This window comes from Aythya fuligula, chromosome 2 (assembly GCF_009819795.1).
Source record: "Aythya fuligula isolate bAytFul2 chromosome 2, bAytFul2.pri, whole genome shotgun sequence".
NCBI lineage: Eukaryota > Metazoa > Chordata > Aves > Anseriformes > Anatidae > Aythya > Aythya fuligula.
Window position 1 is genome coordinate 92148839 of NC_045560.1, and position 16427 is coordinate 92165265.

The 16427-nt window shown below is 38.6% G+C and overlaps 1 protein-coding gene across 4 annotated transcripts in view; it reads left to right on the top strand.

The window, feature by feature from the left end:
• The window catches only part of LOC116485735 (poly(rC)-binding protein 3-like), a 132572-nt gene that overhangs the window by 71145 nt on the left and 45000 nt on the right, over positions 1–16427 (top strand). For all 4 annotated transcript variants that reach the window (XM_032181279.1, XM_032181280.1, XM_032181282.1 and 1 more), the window contains one exon: positions 10533–10676. In XM_032181279.1, coding sequence (XP_032037170.1) covers positions 10599–10676 — 78 coding nt within the window. In that variant the 5' untranslated portion in view covers positions 10533–10598. Of the gene's footprint in view, positions 1–10532; positions 10677–16427 lie in introns of those variants that run through there.

Genomic DNA, 16427 nt, shown 5'->3' on the forward strand with positions numbered 1-16427 from the left:
GATTTGCCTTTTATCCCTGAAAATGAGGAATTATTCACAGCATTCAGTCATATTTGCAGCTGTTACGATTTTAATTCCTATTGGATCAGTTTTTCTTTTGTTTTTTCTAAGAGTTCCCAGTTCATCCTTGCTTCAAGCAAGCATGAGTTATGGGGTTCCAGAGGGGGCCTCACATTCCAGAGAGTGACACCAATTCCCTTGTGACAGAATGGTGGGAGCTCATCTTCTTCCCCCTCTTAGATGCTTCCTGAATTTCTTTTTTTTTTTTTTTTTTTTATAAGTATTTATTTATTCATCTAAGGAGCTTGAATGGATTTTCAAATCACAGCCTTGTAAATAACATAATTAAGGTGATTACAAAAGTGATGTTTTTGCTTGTTTGCATTAGAGATTCAATTATATCAATATATAATATTTTTCTATTTAACAAGGTGAAATGTATTATTACCATTAACATCTTTTCCCTAACCAACATGTTTCATATTTGATTGAGTGAAACAACTGATTCATGTTTATCAAACTAGATATGTCTACAAAACTTCTGATTTGAAAATAGGTTGGACAAATACATAATTCTAAGGCAGACTTCATTTGAACATTGATGGTATTATAATAATACAAATATATTTAAAGATCTGTTTATCCTGTTTGTAGTACGGGCATACCCGATGGGTCAATGTTTGCCATTAAGGAAGCTCCCATATTTCTTGAAGTATTCTACAGGTTTTGGACATTTTTTCATTTGATTGATAAGAAACTATCAGGACTCGTCTTTACTGGCAAAGACAATTATAATTCTTCTTTATGTTTGTGAGGCTATTATTGCTAAAGATAAATATCATTCAAACATCATGCTTTTCTTGTCCCAACAATCTTTAACATTTGTACACATCTATCACATAAAAATGTACTTCAGTTGCTTTCAGGCATATAGCCATATTCCATGCATATATACACACACCATATAAAAGTATATAATGTTTTTAAGTATGTGCATATAAATCTTGCTCACCTAGCATATCTTGGAAATAGAATATGTGAACAATGTCTGTAGTCTCTGAAAGATCAAAAAAAAATGGAAAAGAGAGTATCTCTTTAGGCTTGACTGTCTTTTGTTTGGTGAAATAAAAAGAGGTGAGTACATTTATTTTTAAATGAACAAGCAAAGTTTGTTTGCTCCTGAACATTTTTAGTTGTTTTATTTACTTTGAATTAAACAGAAGTATATCTACAATTGAAACATTATTTAAAAAATAAAAGAATGCATTTATGGAATGTCAAAGTCATGTATTTAACTTGAGGGGACAGAGTTATTTGACAAACATAACACACTTTCACAATGTTTTGGTGATCAGAAAATGGTTCAGAAATTTTTCAGAAATCAGAAATTTTTCAGGAACAGTGTGGACCGAAAATCATTTATTGTATTATAAAGTGTTCTTGTAATCACTATTTGTTGTGTTGGTAAAACCATGCTCCTACTGCTGCTAGTCTGTTCAATCATTTTCCCCATCTTCACTACAACATATATTATATACTTATATATACACATGCATAGATATGCATTTCTTTATTAGATTTATTATTTCAGACCATAGGGAAAGATTTATGCAATTAAGGTGGAGTGTTTACACCTACAGAAGTAAAGCAAAATTTCTATTTAAAACTTGAGAAACATTTTAATAATAATAATAGTAATAATAACAAAGGAAGGAAGCAGATGCTTAACTTGAGAGTTTTGGGGCCAGAGGATAAAGTGAAAGGTAAAGCTATTTTTATATTTTTCTCAAAACTATGGTTGGAAAATACTCTACAGTATATATATATACTAGTATATATATTATATAGCTAGTATATGCATATGTTGCTTTCCCTGATCTTGCAAATTGCCAGGTCCATGATAAAGCTCACAGGTAATTGGATTCAGTGCCATTAGGAAAGCAAAGAAAGCACCTTCTGGTCCATTTTGAACTCAATCCTCCTAGAGAGTATTTGTACAGAATAATTTATGTTGGGCTGACGGAATTAACATGGCAACAACTTCCCTGTTTGCAAAGGGGTCTGTGTTTCATTAGACTAAGGTGGCAGCTTCACCTATGAGAGCTTTTAGCTGGCTGGCTTTTTCACATATGCAGGAGAGTTAGTTGGCAAGTGGATCTGTACCAAGTATTGTCATGCGTGCTCTTGTTTTTTTTTTTATTTCATGGCAAACCCTGAAGATGCTCTCTGTATTCCTGCCAAGGTAATTCTTTCTGGAATAGTTGTGGTGGCAGGAGGAGAAGAGCTAGAATGAAGATATCATTGGCAAAAGGATTGTTGTTTTCCATAACCTGGAAATCACTCAGGAAATTTCCCTCAGGATCCCAGATCTGTTTTGCATTTGCTGAAGGCCATTATACAGCTATTCTAGATTTCCTGAAACTTGATTTTCAGGCATTTGATAGCATTTATTGCCTGTTTGACATTCTGAAGGGATAACTTTCTATATTTTGGCAGTGTATAGCTGTTTATGCTGACACAGCATAATATTTTGATACTAATTGTTATTAGATCTTCAATTCATCATTGAATTTTGATATTAAATAGTCTTGTCAATAACAGTCTTTGTGTTTCTATGAGATTTCTTTTCATAATAAATTCACCATGCCCTATTATTTACTCAAAAATCTTTACAGAAAATGTTGTAAGTAAGAGAGTCAATAAATATGTTGCTCTTTATTTTCTTTAAATAAACCAAAAAGGGAACATGCGGTACCATTGGCTGAAGTATATGCTTTTTGACTGGCTCGTGTAAAAGTGGCCCATTTAAGGAATGGGGCTCTCATATGCCAAGTTCAGCAGTTGAACATACATCAGTTGAAAACAGAAGAAATAAGTCTGCCTCTAATCTTTTGCTGTTCTCTTTAAAGATTATTTGAAGTCTGGCTATCTTCTGAAAATGAGACATAACTATGTTAGTCCTATCGGGTAAAAGCATTTATAGTTTCAGGGAGAACACAAAGACAGATCTGTGTGTAGATAGTATAGGTTCTTCCTCTGACAACATAGTGTTAACCATAAACCTCCCGAAAGGAGAAAAAAAAACAAACAAACAAAAAAAAAGTACCTCTTTAAATACCTCATAAAATTATTTTTTCATTTTATTTCCGTATGAATTTCACAAGTCTTTGGTGAACCTGTGACTTCCAGATATCTCTAGTAACTACAGAGCGTTGCAGATCAGAGGTGCAGGTATTTTTACAATAACTAGCAAAAGAAGCACGTGGCTTTTTAAGGTGTGTAACTGTCTTCTGTTGGTAGCTTTTAATTTGTGGAATAACGTGCCGTTCTTAATCCCCTTTGACTTTTGAGCTAATATTTTTTTTTTAATTATTATTTTGTAAAACAGATGTTTTATATATCTGTTTGTATACTCAATTGCTGCTCTTTTGGTGTCCCATACTCAGTTCACTTTCATATTAGTTATTGTTATTTAGGTCTCTTCAGGCACATCTGATTTATAAACTTCCTGAAACCTTATCTCCAGTATTTGTTTTATTTTTGATCTTGAGCTATTCCTTTACCTTTTTTTTTTTTAAAAAAAAAAAAAAAAAAAAACTTTTTACTGAAAGCCCATTTTACAGACAGACCCCCACCCTTTGTTCTGCTAACACAAAGAATTTTCTCATTTCTGGATTTTTTGATCCATCCCAGCTATCTGCTTACTTAAAAAGGGCCGTGATACAACAATTTAATGGAGCTGGGTTCTGCAGATCTTGCTCACTTCATTAAGGAGTTAGAGATTAACATGAAATCTATTCTGGGATATAAATTATAAGAATGTGAATAAAATGGATAATCTCATTCCATTGTGTACAGTCCTCTCCAGTAATTTGGGAGATGGAACTGGCAAAGTAGAAAGCTTGATATTGCACCTGCTTCCTTAGCTATTGTTTCTTAATCAGATTCTCCTGGTAAGGCTTCTGTATAAGACTGAAGTGCTTTAAAACATAATTCCTCCTTCTCCGAGCAGTTATAATTGAGACAGAAATCATTTGAAGAGCTGTTGTTGTTATTACTATTGTGTTATTGTGGGCATCCTGTGAGTCTTTTGTCTTTAGTAACCTTACAACTGTATGGTTTAGTAACAGCAGATGTCTTTATCCTTCAGTTGATACATAAATTGAAGAAGTGTACATTTAGCAAATGTCCACTCTTCTTTTATTTTTGCTTCATCTGAGACTATATACAGCTGGTGATATCTATCACTTTCCACCGTTTCTGAAGATAATTTCCTTGAAAAAAAATACTATGATTGGCGGTGGTTTTGCTTATTTTGTTGTGCTTTTTTTTTTTTTTTTTTTTTGGGGGGGGGAAGAGGGGGTTGTTTGTTTTAAGTTCTGCCACTGTTTTCCTCTATAATTATACTGTTTAGTCCTTTGACATTCAGAGATGTTACTTTCAAGTGAAAATCCAGAGATAACGGCTTAGCTTATCAAAAAACTTGAAAGCAAAGTAGTTATTTCGTCATTTGACAGCATGAATTTTTATGTGGCAGTTAGTTTATCAAGTTTAAAACTTACGTATGTGGCAGATGTGTCAATTTCCATTGATAATGCCATCAGTTCTTGTCCTGTAGTAATTTTCTTATGTTCCCTTCAGTCACCTTCTCCTTTCCTATATTCCCTTCAGCTTAAGTGAAAGAATAAAATGTAAGTAGCATGAATCTGTCCCTGAAGAACTCTGCTCTGCCAAAAATGTACATGTATGTCAATGCTTTTCATCATGATCACTGGCAGTGTGTTTCTTCCAGTTCCTGGGAGGTCTCCTCCACCTGGGAGGCTTCTAATCAAGATGACTTAGGTACAACCTTTTCATGGCTTCCCATGTTTTGGTTTTCTCTGGTCTTTTATCTTTGTTAGACTTGTTCACTATCCTTTGTTTGTTTGTTTGTTTTTTAACAACACTTTATTTTCTTCTTTTTTTTTTTTTAAGAGTTCTAGCTCAATGAACCAAACTCTTAACTATTGTCTCCATAACATTAGCATGTTACTTATTCATGATAATTTTATTTGTTCATCTTTAGATTATTTTGCTCGTGTTTTAGTCGTCTTGTTCAGCTGCTGTCTTTTCCTGTCCCCTATCCCTAAGGCTTGATCCATCTGCTTAGCTACCCCTCCTTTGGGATGGTTCCATGTTCTGCTGAAATGACAGATGTACTGTGAGAGACTGGGTATTCATATGTTTCCCATATTTAAGCTTTCTTAATGTAAGCCAAATGAAACACGGGAACTAGACAACAGAGTTTAAGTGTCCTCATTTAAAATAGACGTGGCTTCTGCTGAATGCCAATATAACTTCCCCCATTCTTTATTCTGTTTAAATGTCTTCCAGTGGAACAACTGGAATTTGTCCTTGCTTTCTTCATAGTTACATCTTACTATTGATGGTGATGAAACACTATAATGAGGTTCAAGGGTTGCTTTTGAGGCTCCAGCTCAGGGAATGCTGTGCTGGACACTCTGACCAATTTCATCATTCCTGACAAGCTCAGATCAACAACCACTTGATCCAGACTCCATGTACCAGAGCAAGCTTCCGACATTTTCAGGCAGTCATTTTCACATTGATTCCTCTCACGTTATTATCTACATCAGCCAACTGAAGCTTCATCTCTCTCTCTTTCTCCCTGCCTTTCTCCTCCTTTCCTCTCTGTGTCTCTTCCCTTTCTAGCGCAGCTCTGTGACTGTGCAGCTCTGCCCCAGTTGACCCCCATGCATGCTGTCTTTCTGTGCCTCCTCTCTCTCATTCCTCTGGATCTTCCAGATGAGTAGCGTTCTTGGCAGATTCACAGATGTGAAATAATAATTTGTTGAGGCTTTACATTCAGAGATCAATTGCCTGTTGTCTTCCTTGGTACTATGCTGATTTTATTCATCTCTAGCATCCCTGCCTGCTGTGGAGACAAAGACTCTCCTATCCTGCCTGCATGAGGAGTTCACCTGGGAGATTTAAAGCACTATATATATTTTTTTTTTTCAGCACCATGCAGCCATCTTCTTTGCAGTCATCTGCTTATTTTCTTGGGAGGGGATTAACAGGCTTGAGGGGTAAAAGGAAAGCAGATCATGGGGTTGACTTTTCATGTCGTAGGCCTCAGGCAGCCGTCTCACGCTACCTCCTCTGCTGCATGGATTCATAACCTCTGTGTGTGCTGTGTCACTGCCCTTCAGCCCTGGAGTTCATCTTGTAGCTTATATTAATTCAGTGAAATCCTCGAGGAACCACGCTGTTCTTTGTAGTAGTCTGATGAAAACATGGCTTAGCTGCTTGTTATTTTAATCACTGAATTTACCAACAATACTTGAAAAACCATGTTAGAAAACTGATGGATCTTATGTAGTAAATGATGAGTATATAGGACATGCCCTTTTAATCCAGCTTGGGATAACAAATATTGAAAATGTATAGAAACACACACTTATGTATAAAATGCATTTACATTAGACTAAGTGTCCATTTTATTGGAATCTTCAGAATTCATTTTTAATGCATTTGGATGCATGTTTCTGCCTACAGAGAAATTTTCACTTTTTACATGATAAACAACAGTGGAAATGTCTTCAAGTGTTCATGTTCAGCTCCACAGGAGGCAAATATCTGCTGTTTACTGGGACCCATTTGATGTGATCTATTTTGCTTTGGTCCCTGCACGTGATTTTTATTGCTTGTTATTTTGAGATGCAAAGCCCTGGATCTTGGATTTGGTGCATCCTGGTCCTGCGTCCTGAGGTCAGAGAGAGCACATCATCCACTTGCTCTCCTGTCACTTCCAGCTCTTTGTTGAAGGCTGAGTAAATCGCATAAAACCTCATTCAACATTTAGCCATGCAATTTACTGTGACTGCTTGCTCAATACTCTCTGATCACCCATAGAGTCCTCTGACTTTCCTCTGGTGTCAGGAAAAGTGTGACAAGTTGACTTTCTCTTAGTCTGTGAGGCTCACCTCCCCAAGACCCAGGGTAGCCATAGCATCCTGTCCCACAGAGCTTCAGAAGGGAAAGCCTTAGGTATTTACTATTTGCTCACACTTAGAGGCATGCATATGCCAGAAACATAGTAAATTGTTCAAAATGCTGATCTCGCAAAGGAAAGGGAAATGATTTTACTGATTAAATATTCGTGATGTGCTCATATATTACAGCAGTGGGTTTATAAATATGTAGATGTATTGCTGGTTGGTAGGAGGCTTTGCAGGAGAAACCATTCTTTTCCTTGTGCCATGGGCTGACATCTCCATGCACACAAAGATCTGGACTAGCACATGTTTGTGATGATGCCTGAAGAAAAAAAAAAAATGCTTTAGCTAGATAAATAAATAAAAAGTGATAATTCATTGTATTCCAATCCTTCTTTAAAGCTGAAATAATTGGGTAATTGATGATCCTTCAGGATCTCTTCATGGTATATGTATATTTTTCATGTATTTCTTCCATATTATGTGAAATTGCCTTCTTGAATTCCTTCCATTTGTATCTCACACAGCTGAGTAACTCCTTGCATGCACACACACAGTCCCAGCCCTCCCCCAGACATCTGTCCTGCCTCTCAGTACGAGGTGACACTGAATGCGTTGGGAGGAGGGACAAAGACAAAATCCTGGGGGAAAAAAAAAAAAAAAAAAAAAAAAGGTAGGATGGCCATCATATTTTTAACAATATTTGCAGTGGAATTTTATTTTAAACCTCTGTTGTTAGAAACCAAAAGTTGCTAGCTAAAAATACAGGTTTTGTGGTTTTAATCTGCAAAAAAATCAGGACTGAGGAGGGGGTGTTGTTTTCTGGGAAAAGTGTTTCCTAAAGAACTTTCCCCAGAGTGATCGTGCTATCGTAGCATCACAGAACTCAGCAAAAGGCTACAGCAACTGTGAACCTGGATCTTGTCCAGGAATATTTTCAAACGTGGGAGTTGTTCAATAGAAACACAGCCATAGCTCCATCACAAAATTTTGATCCACAGGAGGACATTAATACCTTGCTTCTACTTGAAGCACATCTGCTGTGTGAAACCTTCCAAGCGTGTCCTAAGCTACCTTGGGAGTCTAGAGACCTCAGATGGTAAATTTTGCTTCAGTACAGTTCAGAGTACAGTCTGAGATGTAGGCTGCTGTTGATATACTTGCTCATGTTTGGTTTTGTGTTTTGTTTTGTGTGTTTTTTTTTTTTTTTGGTTGTTTTTTTGATAGAGCTGAGCAGAAAGTGCTTGGGCACTTCCCTCAGCTAGGAGCAGGTGAACACCACAAGACCATTCCCCTCCTTAGACTGGGAACAACCTCAGCCACCTCCTCAGCTCTTCCCTCTGTATTTGTCTGAAGGGACTGTCCTGGACACCCACTTGAAGGTTTGACTTTGAGTCCTGGAGTCCAGGTCTGACCTTAAAGAGGCAGAATATACCCTGATGCTTCTCTGTCATTTCCTACCAGCTGAACTGGGACGTTTTCCCCTCATCTTCTTGCGCACACGGTGCATCAGAGGCATGGCCAGGCTACTTCTGTTTTCTGCCTTCTCACCCAGGCACCTTGCCTCTTTTCCACTTTTCTCCATGCAGATAGGTGATGTGTAAGTGGTAAACTTAATAATGTGGAACAAATGGGATTTATTTCAGTGGCTAAGGCCTGGGTCGGAGGGTGTGCAATAAGACATGCACTGATCCCATGCTGGTTTAAGGAAAAATCATCCCTGGTGGTGGAGCAGGCAAATGGGAGCTGCTCTGTGGATGTGCTTTTAGGAAGGAATAGACTCAGTTGCTCTTTCTCCCTCTTTTTTTTTTTTCATCTCTTCTTCTCTGGCATGTCTGACTCCTATTCTTGCAATCACTGGAGGCACAGAGCTCTCTGTGCTCCTGACTAATCCTGCAGAGACATTAGGGAAAACTCTGCATCTTCCCGGGTATTTCCCAGCAGCAAAAGCATTAGGAGTGGCTTGGTCTCCCGCAGGCTTAGGCTGAAGCACAAGGCACATGCTCAGCCATCAGAGGAGTGACTTTCTGGAATGGTCTTTGCCTGACATGCAGAGGGCAAAATGTCTGATGTCGAGTGACAGCAGATTTAAGCAAGATATAATGGAGCACTTTCCCCTAACCAATAATTAATCTCTGAGACCGGAGCTTTTGGAGACTGGAAGTATGGATTCAGGAAGGGATTAGACCAATTCAGTGAGGATCAGTCCATCAGTGGCTATTCACCATGTCTGCCTAGATGTGGTCTCCCACTCAGGAAGGCCATGAATCACCGATGGTTGGTGCTAAGCTAGATGGGCTTTTCTTTGGTCTAGTATTGTCAGTGCCTCGTGGGTCTTAAGATGTAGCTTAATTAGTTGATGAAGCAGTCGGCGTGACTCTCTCTCTGAAGTTCTCAGGGGATTGATCTCGTGGTAGCTTGGTCCCACATCTGAGCAGTCTGCGAGGGGACAACAGCCTGCCACCCTGGTGGGATGGGATGCTGCCATATGCTCTGAACCACTGACAGCAAAATGATTGTCCCTCGGGGTGGTCATCAGCCAGTGCCCAGGCTAGTCAAAGCTTGGGGAACCTCTAAAATCCACAGCTACTAGGCAGGGCTGTCATTAACAAGAGACAACTGCTGAAAGGAGAGATGTTTGTAAGATAGGCCTGAAAAGGACAAAAGTAAATAAGGGTCTCTAAGCCTTTTCTACTGTGGAATTTGCCTGCCCTTGGTAACGTTCCTGCCCCCACTGTTGTTTGTACTGATAAATGTCCTTGCATTAGTAAACTCATAATGCATCTTGTTTGTCCCTTCAAGGCCAGCCCTTGCAGCTTTCATTAGTATTTTAGGATATTTATGACTTTGTAAATGACTGAAAATCTGCAATTTGTCATTGGGAATTAACATCTTCCTTCCACTTAGAGCTGAAGCTCAGCTTTGGCCTTTGAGGGACTGAGCCACCTCTGGGCTTGGCAGACAAAAACAAAGTCAGACAGTGCCCAGATTTACAGCAGTGAGTGGCTCTTGGTTACTCAGATGTCTTTGATAATGTGTCATCTGCTGTTGCTGGTAGGGATCAGTGTTTAGGCTCAGAATTAATTTCTCTCTAGCTGGAGAGAAAATAAAAATCTCTCTTCTGCAAGAGCAAACAGAGGAAGAGAGAGTAACAGAGAGAGAAAGGGAGACAAATGAAAATAGCACCAGGCACGTGTAAATCCTGCATATACAAACCCCAAAGTTTAACAGGGGGAAAGCGTTGAGAAGAGGACACTGTATTTCCCTTTGCTATGCTCTGTACTTTCAGCCTTGGAATAATGGAAGTTAAGCGAATTTGTAAGGTTTCAAAGGGAGTTTATCATGTAATTGGTGAAGAGCTGGAGAGTTGGTAGGGGAGGGATAATAATCAAAGGAGCCTTTTCAGCGCTAAACTGCAGTCCAGCAAATCAAAGGGAGGAATGTTAATTGGTTTGTACAACATGATATTCTTGGTCCAGAGTAGCCTCAGCCACTCAATGGTACTTTTTTTTTCTTCCCTCTCTCTCTTTGTAGGTTGATTAAGTGAAGGAAAAAAAAATATACAAAGCTGCTTTCAAGTATTGAAGACACAAGGCCAGGATGAACACGAAGGACGGAAAAGTGACTGAAGGAGGTCTCAATGTCACACTTACCATACGCCTTCTCATGCATGGCAAGGTGAAGCATTTACTGTTGCCACAGCAGTTGCCTGTTTGTTGAGCGAGTGTGTGCAGTTACCATCTGAGCCTGGCAGTGACACTGACGGAGGGTCTGCTCCTCCTCTTCCAATTTGAGTCAAAAGCACCATTGCCATGACTGAAAAATCAGCCCCTGCCTTTCAAGGCATCGCACTTCAGTTTGCACTGCAGCCCAAGTTCATTAGAACAAGCCTTGCTTGTACCAAACCCACTTTGAACAGTTCTGGTGGCAAAATGAGTTCTTTGATTGATAGTTAGCCAAATTAGACAGACCCTTGCATAAGGGTGACCTGCATACAGCTCGTTTTTCTCATCGTTTGCAGTTTTGTGTGTTGTGGGTTTGTGTTTTTTTGGTTTTTGTTTTTCAAGATACCAAAACATTGATTTGTGTGAAGTAATTGCCACAGAATTACTGAATATTCCTGTTGAATTCAAATGGGATAGCTCTTCATTATTCTGACGTAGCATCTTATTAGAGCAAACCCTTGATATAACAAGCATTTGTCCAGGTCCCCTGCGGGTTTGTTTTGGAAGGTTGACTGTAATTTCATTTCTGTCCAGCGTAGCACTCAAACATGCAGATAAGTGTGAAATCTGTGCCATAGACAAAGTGCCAATTCTGTATTGTCAGACTTAACAGTCTGATAGCTGTTTATTGCAACTTGCCAGATCACAAAATGGGCTTTTAATTAAAAAACACATTTCATTGGTTTGTTTGTATTGTTTGCATCACTGACACCAGACAATTTTAGGCTTAAGGAATGAATAAATAAAATAGATGAGGAATAAAATAAATAAAATAGATGAGGAATGAATGAATAAAATAGATGTTTTGGCTCTTTCTTAGTAAGAGACAGTGGATATATACATCATTCTTCAGATCAAAATTGTAGGTATAAATCTTAAAAGTAGTTTTAACCCTGGAATTTTATTTATAAAATTAAAATATATTTACATTTTGAAACAAGACACACTCTCAACCTATGGCACGAACTCACATGTTATACATCCATAGCACAAATAGGAGATCAAGGTATCTCCCTCTATATTTTACTTATGGAAATGCTAGGAAATATGAGGGAGTACAGTTTAAGTTAGTAAATGAGAAACAAAATTAATTAACAAAACAATCAAAAAAACAAACACAGAAGTTAGGTTATGCCAGAATTAAGTGTTACAGATCAAATTATGTATTTTCTCTGAAATGGTCCAACCATTTTGGTTGATTTTTTTCTCCCCTGAAATATTCAGCTTCAGGCAGGCATCTGGTGTGTAAAATCTGCATCTTAAATAGGAATCTGTCAAACAAATCTAATAACACTCTCTTTTTCCAAGCCCACCAAAAATCTGTGCGCATGTCTGCACTCAAAATTAGTTTCTAGGGGTTGATTGTACTGGGTTCTGGTCCTAGTCCAGAAAAGCGTGTGAACACATCCATATCCTGGTGTGTGTTACCCTACTGGCTTCAGCCACATTCCTGCGTGCTTAAGTGTGCTTTTTATTAACCATGCCAGACAGCTCTGCTTCTTTCAGAATCATGCCACTAAAGCAAAAATCAAGTATCTGTCATTTTTCAGAACATTTTAGTGAAGTCATGGTCTAGAGTTCTGTTGCTTTTGTGTGTGTGTGTGTTGTTTCTTTTTGTTTGTTTGTTTTTGGTGTGGTGGTGTTTGTTTTGTTTCAGGAAACAATGGATACAGTAATCAGAAAATAAATTAGAGAAAGGTTATTTTCTCTGATAAATACAGCTGATTGTGTATGCAACCACTTTTAACAGTAATGGATGTTGTGTGCCCAATCTTCAATGCATATTTATCCCCAAGGGTCTAAATTAAACCCATAAAAGCTCTGAAATTCAAAGTTTAAGTGGGAGTACACCATGCATCCTCAGTTAACAAGGCACAATGGGTATACCATTAACTGAAGTATGCTCTAATCATGTGTCCTATTGTACCAAAGTATTGCGAAGAGCACATTAAATCACAATTTATTTTGGTGATAAAAGTCAGACCTTTATGGTTTCTTTGATATCATTTCTGTGATTCAAAAACGCTGATATCAGAGTGTGAAGGATGTCTGAGTCAATATGAACTCAGTATGAAAAGGTTGCTCTGAAAGCTGTATGTGCTAAAAACAAGAAGAAACATGCTTCCCCACACTTCCCTAAGATTTGTTGTGGTAATGACATTGCTGGAAATTGCTGATCTCTAATTAGTATTTCTAGACAAAACAATTAACTGAAGCAGAGCTTGGTCTGTAAATAACTGGTCATAACTTGAAAGGGAAGAGTGCAATTACACGAGCGATTTTAAAAATAACAGTAGCAGACTGGATTTGAGGAAATATAATTCGAAAATTAGTTATTTATTAGTGCGTTTCATGGAAATACCGGGCTCTATCACCATTAACCTTAAATCTGTCTCCAAATCTCTGGTGCCAGTGTACCTTTGCAGAGGGAAGAGGTCTATGTGCTCCATGACATTGCATTCCTTATCGTGTCCATAACTTGTGCTATCATGCTTAGTTATCTCAACTCTAAACCCTGCAGACTTAGGAATTTTTCAGTGTGTACTTTCTGTGTCATTTGTATATGGGCTCTAAGTCAAGGATGGGCATCTTAATTATGCAATTAAGATTAGCTCTCTCAGCACGCTGTATCTGCAGACAGAGAATCAGTATTTGTACAAATGGACGGACCTCTGCAAGGAGATACTGAGTGAAAGAGTCAGCATATTTAGCAACAGCAGATACAACAAAAAATAGCAAAAATCAAAGGTGTTAGTGTCTACTGAAAGGAAAGCAGACAGGAACCATCTTGTTCCTGGGGTAAATGCTTTCAGGGCCTAATATGAAAGGTGTCCTCCTGGGCCAGGACTTCAGAAGATGTGTGCTGGTGTAAGATGAAAGGCATAATTTTTATCCTGTGCTCTGTTACATCAGAAAAAAATATTTTAGCAGTGTGACAGCCCTGAAGAGAAACCAGAAGCAACACAAAACATTTCTCATGTTTCCTTGCAATGAAGGGGAGGTTTTCAGGGTGTATGGTACAAGGGCAGTGCTCAGTTGCTCTTCACATCTGCAGAGACACAGTTATCTTCGCTTGTAGGGAGTTTCAAGAGTGATGTTAGGAAGAACTTTTTATTTGGATATGTGAGGAGGGGAGCAGGCTGTCTGGACATGCCGCAACATTCAATAATGGAGGCTTTTAAGGACAAGTTAGGTAAAAATGGATAAGGCTGCCATGGCACTGCAGCCCCCTGTTGCTCGGTTTTTGATTGAGTTACCTGAATGCTGCTCCAGAGAGGGCAGGAACTGAGGAGTCTTTTGAAGTATGTGCAAAAGCTGGATATGTAGAGTATATTAAATAATGCAGAGATGCATTTTCATCTCTTATTAATGAGAATTAAGAGATAAAACTGCTACATGCATTTTGGTAGGGAAGAACAGTGAGTATGGGCTGGGGCTATTTGCATTGTGCTATTTCTGCATTTTGCAACGAATTCCTTCTCTTCCTTGAAGTAAAATAAGTGAAATCACTGTGTAGGGCAGAGGCTTTGAGTGGGTATGGATGTTTTATCACCTTTGTTGGCTTTAAAATTACAATTTCTGGGCAGGATTAGAATATTGTAGTGACTGCAAGATTTCTGCTTCCAGCAAAAGTAAAAATGGCACTATTTACCTGGATCAGGTCAACAATTTTGGAGGGCTTTAGGGATCACAAGCGTGCATTCGTGGGCAAACAGTTCCCAGCTAACAGAGCCCTCTGTAAGTAAAAGCAGAGCTCAAGCTCCAAAAGAAAAGTTTTACTTTTTCCTTTTTTGTTTTTGTCAAAATCCAGCTTCTTTTAGTTCTCTGCATGCTATAAGCTCCTTGAGGGAGCTCAATGTTTCTTATCGTTCCTTGGTCACCTTTTGCAGATCTGTGTGTTTGTGACTTGTGGCTGGTTGATTTTCTTTCTTACTGTCACCAGTAACGAGGCTGGAAGATTATGGAAAATTACAGCCTTGCCCACAGGTCCCTGCCAATGTACTTTCATGCTTGACATCTGCAGCAGTCTTGTTCTTGTTTTGGTCAGCTTGTGCCCAGAATGAAATAACCCAGAAGAGGCACCTACTTTGATGATGCTGGATAATGATCACATTAGTTTTGCCTGCTTTGGATTTGTATACAGCCGGTGTTGACAAGCTGATTAAGACCCTAGAGACTCACTATTAAAGGTTAATTTTAGATGGTGGTTGTAAAGAGGCTGTGGTGGGAAACAAGTGTTAAATTCCAGGAAAACGGCTTAATGGAGATTTAAATATTGGATACTTAAGGTGGAATATAAGAAAATATTAAAATGTGCCAGCAAGGAAAGGGCAGCAGGGTCATGAACCCACTTTGGTTTCTTTCTCATAGTGATAGTACAAGAGTCTCTGCTTCCTCTGTCACGGACAAACCTGCAGAAGAAAAAAATACATCATTTCTAAAGGCACTGCTCAAAGGTGTACAGCTATGAAACTATGGTGGGTATAGCGAAGTGGGCAAGAAACCAAACTAGAATGTGTTGAGTCCAAGGAAGATTTTAGAGAAAGGAGAAGGAGTTCAGAAATAGAAAGCAAAGTTTATTAATGAAGTCAGATGGGTTTTAGGAAGAATAAGGAAATAATTTATAGGTAGGGTGAAGGAGGGAAGAGAAGATTGGAGGAAAGTAGGACTCTTGCCAAATAGCAAGACGTGTAAATTGTAGAGGTGAGGCAACTTAATGGAGAAGGTAACTTAGAAGATACACGTTCAGTGAGGGGGGGAAATCTGGAAAGCGTAAGGGCTGAAAGGCATCAGATGTGATGGTGTTACAGAGCAGCAAATTCAGAACATATTAGGCTGGAAAGGAAAGCTATTGCAGCACAAGTATGTGCAGTTTTGGGTGTACAGTATTGGCTCGTTGTGGGGCAAAAATAGGGTAATTCCCTTGCCGCTCTTCTGGCAAGATCACACCTCTGGTTCTGTGCTCAGCAGCAGGTGCCGTGTGTGTGAGTGATGCTGAAGACTAGAGGGAGAATTCACAGAAAAAGAACAGTTTTAGGAGGCTGAGGAGAGCATGTCTAGCTTTGTTCAGACATTCTCAAAAATACTCGGAGAGAACAAATACGAGTAATGGAGTGACATTATTTTGAATGATACAAGTGCTTGTGTTTGGAAATAATGGAATAGATATGGTTTTGAAACAAATCATAATAAGGGAATTCAAATAGAAACTTCTGGTATTGCAATTTTTATGGGGTTTGGGAAGTCTCCTAAGCAGATTTTAAACATGTCTGGGGACAAGTAGTACATGTGCTATGTAGAATGTATAATCTGCATTGATGCAGAAAAGATACAATGGCTACGTGGAGCTTTTCCTTCCCTGATAGCATTTACCTAATGAGAGGTTTCTCACAGTTTAAGCGGTCATGAATTAGAAAGACGAATCTGCAGTCAAATATTCAGTGAAAGACCTGAAAAAAAAAAAGAAGAAAAAAAAAACTAGGAGTGCCCTGATTTTTAAGTACTAAACTTTCAGTGCTTGCAGCTTCAGTTTAGATGCATTGAGCAACTCTACCACCCCATGGTTTCGGCAGGGCTTCCACTTGGTGCTTAGTGGAACTGGAAGGATTGATAGCGATGGACTTGCATGTAGCTTCAGGTGGTAACTTTTGGACACATTGGTGATTAATTTATGATTATTTATAGAGATTTTTACAAGAAAAAG